This window comes from Parasteatoda tepidariorum, chromosome 1, assembly GCF_043381705.1.
Source record: "Parasteatoda tepidariorum isolate YZ-2023 chromosome 1, CAS_Ptep_4.0, whole genome shotgun sequence".
In the NCBI taxonomy this organism is placed as follows: Eukaryota; Metazoa; Arthropoda; class Arachnida; order Araneae; family Theridiidae; genus Parasteatoda; species Parasteatoda tepidariorum.
This window is the reverse complement of record NC_092204.1, coordinates 62,839,689-62,851,745: the sequence shown is the minus strand read 5'-3', so window position 1 is coordinate 62,851,745 and position 12,057 is coordinate 62,839,689. Positions and strand designations below refer to the sequence as shown.

Sequence of the window (12,057 nt, the reverse complement as noted above, 5' to 3'; positions counted from 1 at the left end):
ACTGCTCCCGAAGGAAAGATCTGCAAATGAAAACGTATTAACTCCAATAAACAGCAAAACTTTTCTTTTAGTGTTGAATAATAAATTTTGATTTTAGAATTCAATCTCTAGAGAATTTGCTTCGTTTCTATTTGTTTAATTGAGTCAATCGATTTGACAAATGATGCTGTAAATCGTCAAATTTTATAAGAATTTTTAATTAATTATTAATCAAATAAATACTTTTCATAGGATCTAGCAGTCAAATAGTGCAATCAGCGAGTGAATCTGAATCCTCAGCCACTGCTTATCAGAGTGGTAAGAAACTTTTGTTTAAGGAATTATTAAATTTTGGCCTTGTTATACAAAATAAACATGATTTTAGTTAGTTTAGCTGAACCATAGGTTCCCAATGTGGGTGCTCTTGACCCTCCCAGTGAATGCACAAACAAAAGCTAGTATCCACCGCTTTGAATCTGGCGGGGGGATAGTAGATTTCGACAATGTCAACCTTCATCTATGTTAAGGTGCCCCAACATAGAATCGAGTTAACATGTCTTATATACTTGTGAATTTGAATTATATTTTGTAGTGGTAGATTTACACTACAGTACTCCCCCACTGAATTATATTTGTGATAAAATTTGATGAACGGATGCTACTAGTTGATTCATTGCTGCTTTGTGAGAAGCCGGGAGAGATGTATTAAGATCACAGTGCTTTTGCTGATTGTGAGAGCTGTACTAAGTTCAACGTCGTGGTTGCTCCTGTGTAGCCATTAGCAGTCGACTTACCGACGCTGTGTGTGATCAAGACAGAGTAGCACGAGGAGATGGATAAAGTGGCAGTCACATGTAGCAAGTCAACTGTTCAATGTGAACCATCTATCTAAGTAGGCATGTTCAGATCGAAGTGGGCGTTATTGTTAAGATGGGGGTAATCACATCACGTCCGGGTCACCAATGTGGGAAGAGTAGATATCGACAATGTCAACCTTCATCTATGTTAAGGTATCCCAACATAGAATCGAATTAACATGTCTTATATACTCGTGAATTTGAATTATATTTTTGTAGGGGTAGATATACACTACAGTATTAACGCCAATGGCAAAAGGCTTTTAGTTGCTGAACAATAAACATTTTATTTCAGAAGTCAGTCTCTAATGAATTTTTGTTCCTTTTCAATTTTTTTAATTGAGTCAATCGATTTGACAAAGTGATGTTAAATCGTCCTATTTATAAGAACTTTTAATTAAATATTAATTAAATAAGTACTTTTCATAGGATCTAGTAGTCAAACAGCACAATCAGAGAGTGAATCTTTGTCTTCGGCTACTGCTTCTCAGAGTGGTAAGAACCTTACTTAAAATTAATAAAATTAATACATTTTCAAAATCAAATAATAAATTAAAAAATCAAAAATTAATAAATTTAGTTTTTTTTTATATTAACATAAACGTTATTTTGGTTAGTTTAATGATGCATTTTTTTAAATTAAAAATTTTTAATTCGAGAAATTTAATGTTCGTAAATTTTTGTTTGCTTATAACTCATTTTATAAAAAAGTGATTAATTTAATTCAGCAATTTATGCGTTTTTTACTTATTATAATTCAAAGGGACATTATTAAAGTACAATTAACGTCGAATTTCCTTTTGTTAACTTCTAGTGTTCTTTTTGTTTGTTCTTTAAAAAGATAACTATGTGATTCAATTTTAAAATATGATACACTCAGTATAAGCTATACGAAATAAACCGAAGATGGATTGTACCTAATTATATGCATAAACCTCGCTACCTTTTCTTAAAATAATTTAAATTTTTTAGTAAAATATAAGAAAATTGATTTTTAACCATTTAAACTGAAAAACGTAATAGTATTAGATTTATTTTTATGAAACACTTTAAAATTCTACTAGTAAGTTCTTTTCCTCAAAATTATACGAAAAAACGTTTTCAATTTAAATTAACATTGGCCATAAGTACATTTTTAAACTGAAGACATGGTTATAAAAAAAGCAAATGGTAAATAATAATAAAAATATTGAAAGACTAGTAATATTAGGTAATTTTATTAATAACTGATTTAAAATTGTTTTTTCACCTTATAAGGGGCCGTTGAAAGTTTTTTTTTAACTTGGAAAGTGCGGGGTGAATCAAAAAAAGGTTAGGAACTTATTAGCTAAACATTTTAGTTTAAAGGAATGTACAACAGGTATGATACTGGCTGTTCTTAATATATATATATTTAGAATCTTTGTCAGAATGACTTTTTCTAACTGGAATGCATAGGTCATTAAGTACATTTTCAGTAACTTAAATGAGTGATTATAGAAGTGCATCATAAAAAGAATATTAAAGACATAAAATAAAATGAGACAAATGTTTATTCAAAATTTATCTATAATTGTTTCCTGATCTTATTAAAGGGGCGTTGAAATTTTTTTTTACTTGCAAACTTACTTTCTAATTATTTTAATTACCGGGAATATGCAAGGTGTATTGTATCGACTATTCTTAATGCATACTTTTAGAATCTTAGTCTTAAGAAAGATATGCACATTATGAGTCGCATATTGCTATTTAAGTGGGGGGAAATTCTATCGAAAATCGAAGTCCTTATGTGAAAGAACATGAAAAGCACAGTATGATTATCTGATGAAATTTATAAAGTTGTTTCTAATAATATACTTATAAAATCACTCTAGGACCACTTGCTATCAAGTTTTGGCGTTTTCAGTATAATTTTTCCTTAGTAGTAAAGCAATAAGTTTCCCTTTTTTTTCCCCCGTTTAAGTAATTAACAAACCTCGTAACTTCACAATTCTCGGCATTTGAAGGTATGAAAATGCAATTTTAATTAAACAAATCATTAAAAACAATGCATGTGTCATGTGCGATAATTTTTTTTCAGCAACCCGCAGTCAGAGAAGAAAATCCAGTGCTTCGTCCTTTAGTTCAGGTATATCATTTTCTATTAAAATACCTTTATTATACATTGATAAAATTGGTAAATATTTTTTATATGATCGTAATGGTTTTAAATATTATATTCAGCAAAACTTTAAAAATATCCCATCAACATTTTAAATCACGGAATATAACGTACACTATTAAAATTTTCTAGGAAAAAATGGTTCAATAAAATTTATTTAATTGTTATTTTCCCGTATTCAACCATAACAATCAAATAACCATGAAAAGACAGTATTCAAATTGTTAATGGTAAGAAAAGTACTTTATTGTCTGTTTTTACCTAATACTGTTAAACAACCAGAATTTTATCCGCTCCAACTAGGTTTATCTTATGAAACCACTTAGTTCTTTGCATCAGGGTACATATTTTACCCAACAGGGCAAATCTGTCAATTTCATGACCAATTGAATGAAGGTTCGAATCCCGGCGTTGACACGACAATATTTTTCAATCCTTTCACCGCATAGAGTTTTCTGTATCCTACAGTATTTAAATACAAAACTCTCATTTACACACAGCTGGCAGCACTACAGAGCTGCTTGATAAGAAAATGTCTAGTATTTCCACTATCTTACGATAGATTGCCCTACCAGATAAGCTAATTAAGCCACGTTTCATGATTCATTTGACAAAACACAATTCAACCTCAACCTAATTCCAAAGTCTATTTCTTAACTATAAACTTAACTCCAATATTTAATTGAACGTCATTTTTACGGTTTTGCAAATATGCTAGTAGTAAATGGTTACAAAATCGTAAAGTTTTGTATTCACGGTTTTTTAATTATACCAGTTGCAAACGGCTTAAAAACCGTACAGGTAAAGAAATGTTCCTAATCGTGAAACTTCGCGGTTAATCTCTGCTGCCAGTTATTTTACCGTGAATTTCGAATGAAAATTCTAACAGCATAACTAGTAACATTTTCCCATACCTACGATTGAAACTTTTTTCATTTACATTTTTGAAAACCATTCGTAAGCATTTCAAAAACATTTCAAAAGCTATAACATAAATATATTGCGGTGTCACCTTCTTATTAGATTGAAAATTATTCTATTATTTGTGCTTTTTTTGGTTAGTGTAAAAATAGTGAAAAATATTTTTAATATAATAATTTATGGAATCTAACTCAATAGCGAAAATTCCAATTATTTATTTTGCTCTAAGTATGACAATCATAAGCAACAATTTTTGCTTTAATATGTGAGATATTTGTTTATATTTATAAAATAATATATATTTAAATGTACATTGAAATAATATGTATTGTCATTGTATTCCTGAAGAAATTAATGCAAAATTCCAAGTTAAACTAGCTTTTCTTATATTGAAATATACATCTTCAAAACTGTTCACGCGTAACTACAAAAATTTAAATCAAAAAAATAATTTAAATGTGTTCTTTCTTAAAACAAATGTAATAAATTTCTTAAAAAATTAAACGAAAGATAAATTCTATAAAAGTTTTAATAAAGAAAGACTCTCCTTTTTTCCCTTACTGCTAATTTCTAAAAAGGTGCATTTAAAAAAATAAATAGTATTATCTATTGCTTAACTTTATTTTTATGATTATTTTGAGTTAATGTCTACAAATAAATTTTTTGGTTTTCAATAAAGAAATATTACTTTTAATTAAACTTCATTTCTTATCCCCAAATAAATTTTTTACCCTAATAACGTTAATAAAACTGAATTAAAATTATTAGTTCGATAATCTACTGCAATAATTTTATGATAGATCAACCAGTGGCGCACGCAAGGGAGGGGTTTAGGGGTTTAAACACCCCCCTTGAGTTCAGACAAAATGTAAAAAATAAAAACTTTAGTAGAAATTATGTGGGCTATTTTTTAAGACTATATATTTGTATTTGACTTATGCCTACTTTTTTTTTCCTCACGGTATTTCTCAGAATACTGAGAAAACAAATTCACGTGATACTGTTACGGACTGGTTCCTTTCTGTCCTGCCATTCGCGATAGTTTTCGAGACTGGCTGTCATTCGCGAGGTCTTTACGCGATGATTCTGAAATCCTAGACGTTCTGTCGTCTTAGAGACAATTCGAGAATTTTGGAGATGCAGTGAAAAATTATATAAAAGGGGGAACGGAGTACAGTGGAGTTAGTTCTTGTATATAGTGTAAATAATTTTCTTTTATCTTCAATTGTTTCTATTACTATGTATCAAATTGCGATTTTATTGTTATGTATAACCCCGACTTGAATTTTGATTTTCAACTGTTGTACATTATGAGATTTAACTTACTGTTAACGCAGCACCCCCTTTCCATCCTCCAATTTATTTTTCTATTGCGATGAAAGAGTAAATATTCAACACTGGATAGGTACTCTGATAAAACTTGAATAGTTAGCTAGTGGAGTTAGTTAGTCAGACTAAGAGTTATCTCTGCCGCTTGTTGCTAAATCTGTTTTGTTTTGTCTTAACAAAAAGTTCATTCAATCGCCTAACCCGTCATCGCCACTATTTCGACTAGGGAAGAAATCAGTAACAATACCTTAGGAGATACTGTGCTCGTTGAAGTTATTCAATCCAGCTCGAAACTTTGAGGTCGTAGCATAGCGGATATTTCTGTGCCACTATANTGACGGTTTAAACCAGTATTATACCCTTGTCATGTCAAAAACCACTTTTTGACGTCAAAAACCCAACCCTGATATATATATATATATCTTGGCACAGATCTTGATCTTTAGGATGTCAAAACGCAAAAATTTAACAATTTTTAATCATTTTGAGAAAAGATCACGACCTGAAATTAGTGAGGTGACAGCATCTAATACCAATATAAGTTTTTCTGTAGTACAGAAATGTGATACTCCCATTGAAGAAAATGTTTCTAGCATAACAAAATCTGGTAAATGTAAAAGTGGCCCTGAAAGTGTTACTTCCCACCCATATGACATTAGACTTTTTTCAGAAGATATTACATGCAAGAAGATATTACATTATGATCTTAAACTTAAAAAATCAAATCAAAATTTAAGTAAACAATGTTGTCGAAATAAAGAGTCAGAATTGTCTAGCTGTCTAAATTAGGGAAATAATAATGCTTTATTACATACTCGAATTTCTTTTNTGAATTAAAACTATTAGTTCGATAATTTACTGCAATAATTTTATGATAGATCAACTAAATACACTGTTAAAAGCAATTCAGAAATATTATGATTCTTTTTAAATAATTATGAATATAATTGTTTGAAGAAAATTAAAAATAATTAGTAAATGCTTAAAAATATTTATTTAATGTTTTTTCAGCAAGTGAGAAGGAAATTGAATTTTCCCAAAGCGAGTCTTCTTCCAGTTCTAAAGGTAATAAAATAATGTACTAAAAGCAATAATACTAATACGTTTTAAACTTTATAAATAATAGTTAACAAAAAAAATTTTTTTAGGAAGCGAGGACCAAAGTAGTCAGTCGAGTTCTTCATCATCAATCTCAGGTAGAACTGGTCCTCTATATTTCACGTCATTTTCATTTAAAGTTGCATCTGATACCACCTGTCATTTAAGCCTTAACATTATTGTGCCTACTTACCTTGTGTCCCAGAAATAAACTATGATTTAAAGAATGCATGCAAAAAGAAAATACGAAAAGAAATATAAATATGCAATTATATGCTTAGAAAAATCAAGGTTTTTGCCATCAAATGTAAGAACTATTTATAAAGTTCCTCAAAAGGTGGCACTGTTAGTTGTCAAAACTACAAAATAATGCTGTTAGTTGTCAAAACGGCAAAATAATGCCTTCTTCTTCATGTCATGCCGATCCAACTGAAGTATATGCACGGGCAATGTAGTCCTCAAACAGTTGCCATAAAGGATGATTAATTCAAAAATGTTGTTTTACAGCTTCTCCCATTTAATATATAGCTTTTCCCATACCTTTTTATAACTAATTTTTAAAGTTGGTGATTTTATATATCTGATTTCCTAAACCGAACGCATTAATGTCTTTTATTATTTCTATCCTCTACGTTCATATTTAATTAATTTTTAAAATCATCCGAAATTTTAAGAACTTTTGATATATGTCACACCTCCTGACAGGAAACGTATCAACATTATTTCCATAAGATGCCGAATTTTTTTTTTCTCGCAAAAGTGACTGAATTATATTATGTTGGTGAAAAAGTTTTCTTTCCTTTGCCATTTGTAACTTGCTAGAGAATACAGAAAAAAATATAGGATTTTAAACCTATTTCGTTTAATTGCGAACTTAAACAATCAAGGAACTGCGTAAGAAAACCTAGCTAATAAGCATTATCTCTAAACAGGTAATACAAAATTTCAGTGCTAAGATACCTCAAGACGACGTCACTGACATTGTATTCCTAAATTTTTAGGAGTTTGCTTCATTTTGGCGAAACTTATTTAAGAGATTTTTTATCCCTTTATAAAAGAATACTTTAAATAAATAGGAGTTTTACAAGAATTCAAAAAAGAACTAGTATAAAAATGTATTCTGAAAAGACATTTTTGTGGATATCTGAAAATTTACTCCCTTTTAAAATTCGTCCAAAATTTTACTAAGCATATTTTTTTATTTGTCAGAAAAAAATGTTTTGTCCGTTTTAATGAATGTGCTTAGAGCTTGATTTGCAAACGTAATTTTTCTATTAGATAATTGGAATAAAGTAATAAAAATTCAATTTTCAAAATAGGTTTTTAAAATTTATTACATTATGATTCATAATTTGCTAAAGAAAATTTTTAGCATAGAGTTACCTTAATTTTTTTTAAAAATTTAGTATGTAGTATTTATCATTCAGTTGTTAGACAAAATTTTAATACAATGTTTTTTTAGAAAGTTCCTCCGACTCTGAATCATCAAATCAAGTATCATCCTGGTTTTCAACTGTAAAAGATGGTAATTATAAAATATGGTAATTAATGCTATGAATGGCACGAACATTGCGTTCATTGTGTAACATTAATTTATTTTTATTTCGCAGATGCTGAGAGTGGCAATGAACAGTCTCAATCTGAATCCTCATATTCATCTTCTGGAAGTCAAAAGGGTAATTAACGTATTTTATATTGATATTTTTTAGAAGCTAACAAATTCTCAAATATACGAAAACCAAAAGTGTTTTATTGAAATGTAAACGAATTTGATATAAAATATTTCTAAGAAAAACACATTCAGTATTATGGTTTGGTATTATTGTCAGACAGTAACATTTAGTATGATTGTCTGACAAAAGTCTTAATAAGTTTTTCTGATCAATTGAATTATGAGAAATTTTTTATAAAGAAATATTGCTAAAAGAGCCATATTGAATTGTAATGTTTCCGCTTTCTCAATAAAAGAAAAATATTTTTTTTCAAGAATAGGAAATTAGCCTTTATATGTTTTAATAAATTGATATGAACATTAAATCATTATATAATTTTAAAAGTAAGTTACGAGAGTTAGATTCAAAATGTATATAAATAGGGAAAGAAAAAAGTCACCAAAGAAAATATAAAGTTTATCTATGCCTTAACAGAAACAGATAATAAAAATGTTATCAAATTTACAGTTTTTTCCACGAATGTATAATAACACAATTTACTCGGAATATTATTAGAAACAGAAGAAAATTCTTCTTTTATTAATTAGTCAGTTATCTCAAAGTATGTTAATTATAAAACCAAAATAATGCATAAATCTATCTAACTTTTATATAGAAGAGAGCTCCCAGAATGGCGAATCTACAAGCAAGTCTTCAACTTGGTCTAAGGGATATACAGATGGTACGCATTTTTTTTAAAAATTTAGTTCTTAATTATTGGTTAACATAAAATTCTGTTGTAATGGTAGTGTAAAACTTTTGTTACGGTCTGATTATACTGTGAGAATTATGTTCATAAACTTAGAATAAAGTAAAGTATTGAGCAACAGTGTAGCTCGTTCACCAGGAGTTGACACTTGGCTGCCTCTTCATCACGTGGTATGCGACGATACTATTTCGCTATTTTTGGGAGTAGGTTGTGAGCAATCCAGAACAAGATTGCTATTTGGCAAAAATATTTATTTCGCAAACTTTAAGTACATTTTTTTAACATTAAATGTTTCTTGAATTTTATGATATTTCGCGCCATTTTTTATGATATTTCTTTCTTTTGAGTGAATAATTTGTCCTTTTTAAGAAATTTTGCTGAGAAAACAGCAGTTTTTTAATTTAAAGTATATTTAATTAGATAGGTATAATAGCAAATGATAAAGCAAAGTAAGTGACTGAAAAAGAAAGTCACTGTTTGTGTTTGGCGTGCATTAAGGGTTGTCTCAATTTCAAGCGCGAAGATGTTTCTCTTCTTACTCCTACGCTGAAAGGAACTCTGCCCTCGAGGAGGTGGAGCCAAGTGCCAACTTGGTGAACGAACTATATCTAGCGACGATGTGAAAGACAGAACTAACCTTGCTGGCTGTGCAGAGGGCGTTATATCACTCAGCTGAAGTTGATCCAAAAAAATGTGTGGATGAACCGTTTTTTTGCGAATTAACAGCAAATCGAGCGTTTATATATAATTTAATGTGTGTAATAAGACTCAATAAAACCTAAACGGAAAAAGGTTTGAACCAATATATCACGGGCTTTCAACCCAAACGTTAAATATTTTCGCTTCAGAAAACTCCGATGTTGGCGCTGTTGATGCGTCTGTAATTATGTACAATCGATTTCAAGTTGGCTTGAAGGTACTAAAGTTCGGCGTTAAAGTACAGGAACTAAAGTTCACCCTTAAAATGTGTATGAATGGTTTTAGTTATGTAGTAAGGATGTTTAGATCTGTAAACAGTATTAAGTAATTTTATAATGTATAATTACTATCTAATTCTGCTCTATTAAGTCTAGTTCGAATTCGTCGTAATGTTCACTCTGTGCTATGCGTATGCTTAATTTACAATTTATTTTAAGAATTAGTGTACTTATGCCTCCTAAATTAATGATTCTTACTTTATATTGTCTTGTAAAATAACTTTACTGACTCTTGTATGCTTATTATCTTACGGTAATTATAATTGTTTGTGTTACTAATTACAAAAAATGGCTACAATTTTAGGCCCCGTAGTGTAAAGAACATTCTTGGTGTTTCAATGGACCAGGAACTGTCCTTGGTTCTACACCACTTTGGTATAAAGTAGTAGTCTCAACAATACCTCAAAAATGTATCTGCAAAACTAGCGCTTTCATATGCATAAACTCCTGCATCGTATTTTGTAATTTTAGGTCACAAGAAATTTAAATTTTAAGTGCATAGTAATTTTAAAAATGCATGAAAGTACTTCAGTAGAAGTTAAAACATGTAATTTTAAAACATATTTTACTATAGAAACGTGAAGATTTATACCACTGTTGGTTTATTTAAAATGTCTATTTTACTATTTAAGCAAACTTATATAACATTTTTACGACTAGCATTTGCTAAGAAATACTTCCTCTCTTGCAATATTAAAGTTCATTTTTATTTTAAAATATTCTATAATTTAATATACTTTCTAAATGAAAAAATTCATTTTAAGCTAATTAATATTTCTAGAAGCTGTATTAAGTGAAAAAAATTTATTTTAGGGAATAAAGCTAAAGACGGTGATGATAATGGCGGTTTTTCATCATGGTCTTCTGGTTATAAAGAAGGTGCAACTTTTTTCTAAGCTCTTTTACCATAAATATAATAATTAGCTTTGGCGATATCAGCAGTATTTTGTTATTATAGCAATTAATTTTTATTATTTTATCATCTTTCTATTTAAAAAGCTAAATTTTATAATGTAATCATCCAAAATAATTAAATTTAAAAATATCATTCATATATTTATGTAAAATGATTGACTGAAGTGTTCTGTTAATATTATAATTTACTCACTTGCATCTAATACATTACTGAATATCTAACCTTAATATAGTAGAAAATTCTTATTGTTATAAAGTTTAGCTTGGTTTAGTATTTAACGGAATAAAAGAGGCTAAATTAATATGGAAAATTCATTTTCTAAAAAAATACGCTGCCTGTTTTAAAATTCTGCTGTTGTATTTAGTATTGTAAGATATATTCTAATGTAGTGTTGTTGTTTTTTTATATCCTTTTTTTAACCAAAGATATTTAGAAAGAATTTTTCTAATAGAGTGCAGAGTACTCAAAATGTTTCTTCTTTTTTCCAATCTCTAGCTCATAGCATCAAATATATTTTTTATTGAATTATTCTTTACGTATTTTTTTATTAATATTCAAAATTCAAGACTTTTTTTTAACAAACAAATACCATAATGTTTTACAAAAGAAATTTGTCATAATTTTGAAATTTTAAAGCTTTTTAAGCAATTATGTCATTTTTGAAAATTAATTCTGACTCAAAATTTATATGCATATTTATGTAATAAGTGCGCTGTTATTAAAAACAATAATTTACATAAATTTTGAAAAAATAAAACCGTTTTTGCTGTGAAATATTTATTATATTTGACGATTCCTTTCATCGTACGCTATAACATCTTTAAAATAGATATATCACAAATACATATCAAATTGAAAAAATGAAAATAGGCTTATTTGATGTTTTAAAAACTTATCTAATGAAATAACACCAGACTTGTCCCCCTTCCTCTCCCTTAAGGCTAGAGTGACTCTCAAGAGATGAGTCTCATTTTGGATATAGCAATAAAGAAAACGAAGGAAATAAAAATATTACCATCGAAGCCGACGTCTTCAGGGGGTACCGGCCTTGGAAGCCATAAAACAAAACCTTTTCTATTGAGAGAGAGGCCAAATTAAATGCCAAAATTAACTCTCTTAGTACCCCGAAGGTTTTGTATAAGTCCAGGAAAAAATACATGAAAAACATAAAACCAATTCAGAAAAAAAATTCAAACAAAATCTTGAGAAAATAAAAACTCACATTAAACCGATCAAACAGCGATTTCACAACAAACTAAATGCAAAGGAAACGCTTAAAACAAAAGAAAACAACGCCCTCTATTGAAATGTGCAGAATAAAAAAAAAAAAGAAGAGATGTAAAAGAAAAGATTATGTAACAAATTAATATAATGCTTTTTTTTTAGCTCTTAAGCTCGTTTCTTTCAAAGATAGTTTTG

At 28.9% G+C, this 12,057-nt stretch overlaps 1 protein-coding gene across 34 annotated transcripts in view; it reads left to right on the top strand.

Moving 5' to 3' along the window:
• LOC107455746 (zonadhesin) overlaps positions 1 to 12,057 on the top strand; it is a 346,128-nt gene that overhangs the window by 96,927 nt on the left and 237,144 nt on the right. For 29 of the 34 annotated variants that reach the window (XM_071181146.1, XM_071181200.1, XM_071181239.1 and 26 more), the window contains 9 exons: positions 232 to 297; positions 1,266 to 1,331; positions 2,896 to 2,943; positions 6,238 to 6,291; positions 6,375 to 6,422; positions 7,787 to 7,849; positions 7,935 to 8,000; positions 8,653 to 8,718; positions 10,536 to 10,601. In XM_071181146.1, the coding sequence (XP_071037247.1) occupies positions 232 to 297; positions 1,266 to 1,331; positions 2,896 to 2,943; positions 6,238 to 6,291; positions 6,375 to 6,422; positions 7,787 to 7,849; positions 7,935 to 8,000; positions 8,653 to 8,718; positions 10,536 to 10,601 (543 nt within the window). The remainder of the gene's footprint in view (positions 1 to 231; positions 298 to 1,265; positions 1,332 to 2,895; positions 2,944 to 6,237; positions 6,292 to 6,374; positions 6,423 to 7,786; positions 7,850 to 7,934; positions 8,001 to 8,652; positions 8,719 to 10,535; positions 10,602 to 12,057) is intronic. The other 5 variants (XM_071181181.1, XM_071181174.1, XM_071181173.1 and 2 more) reach the window with 3 other exon arrangements.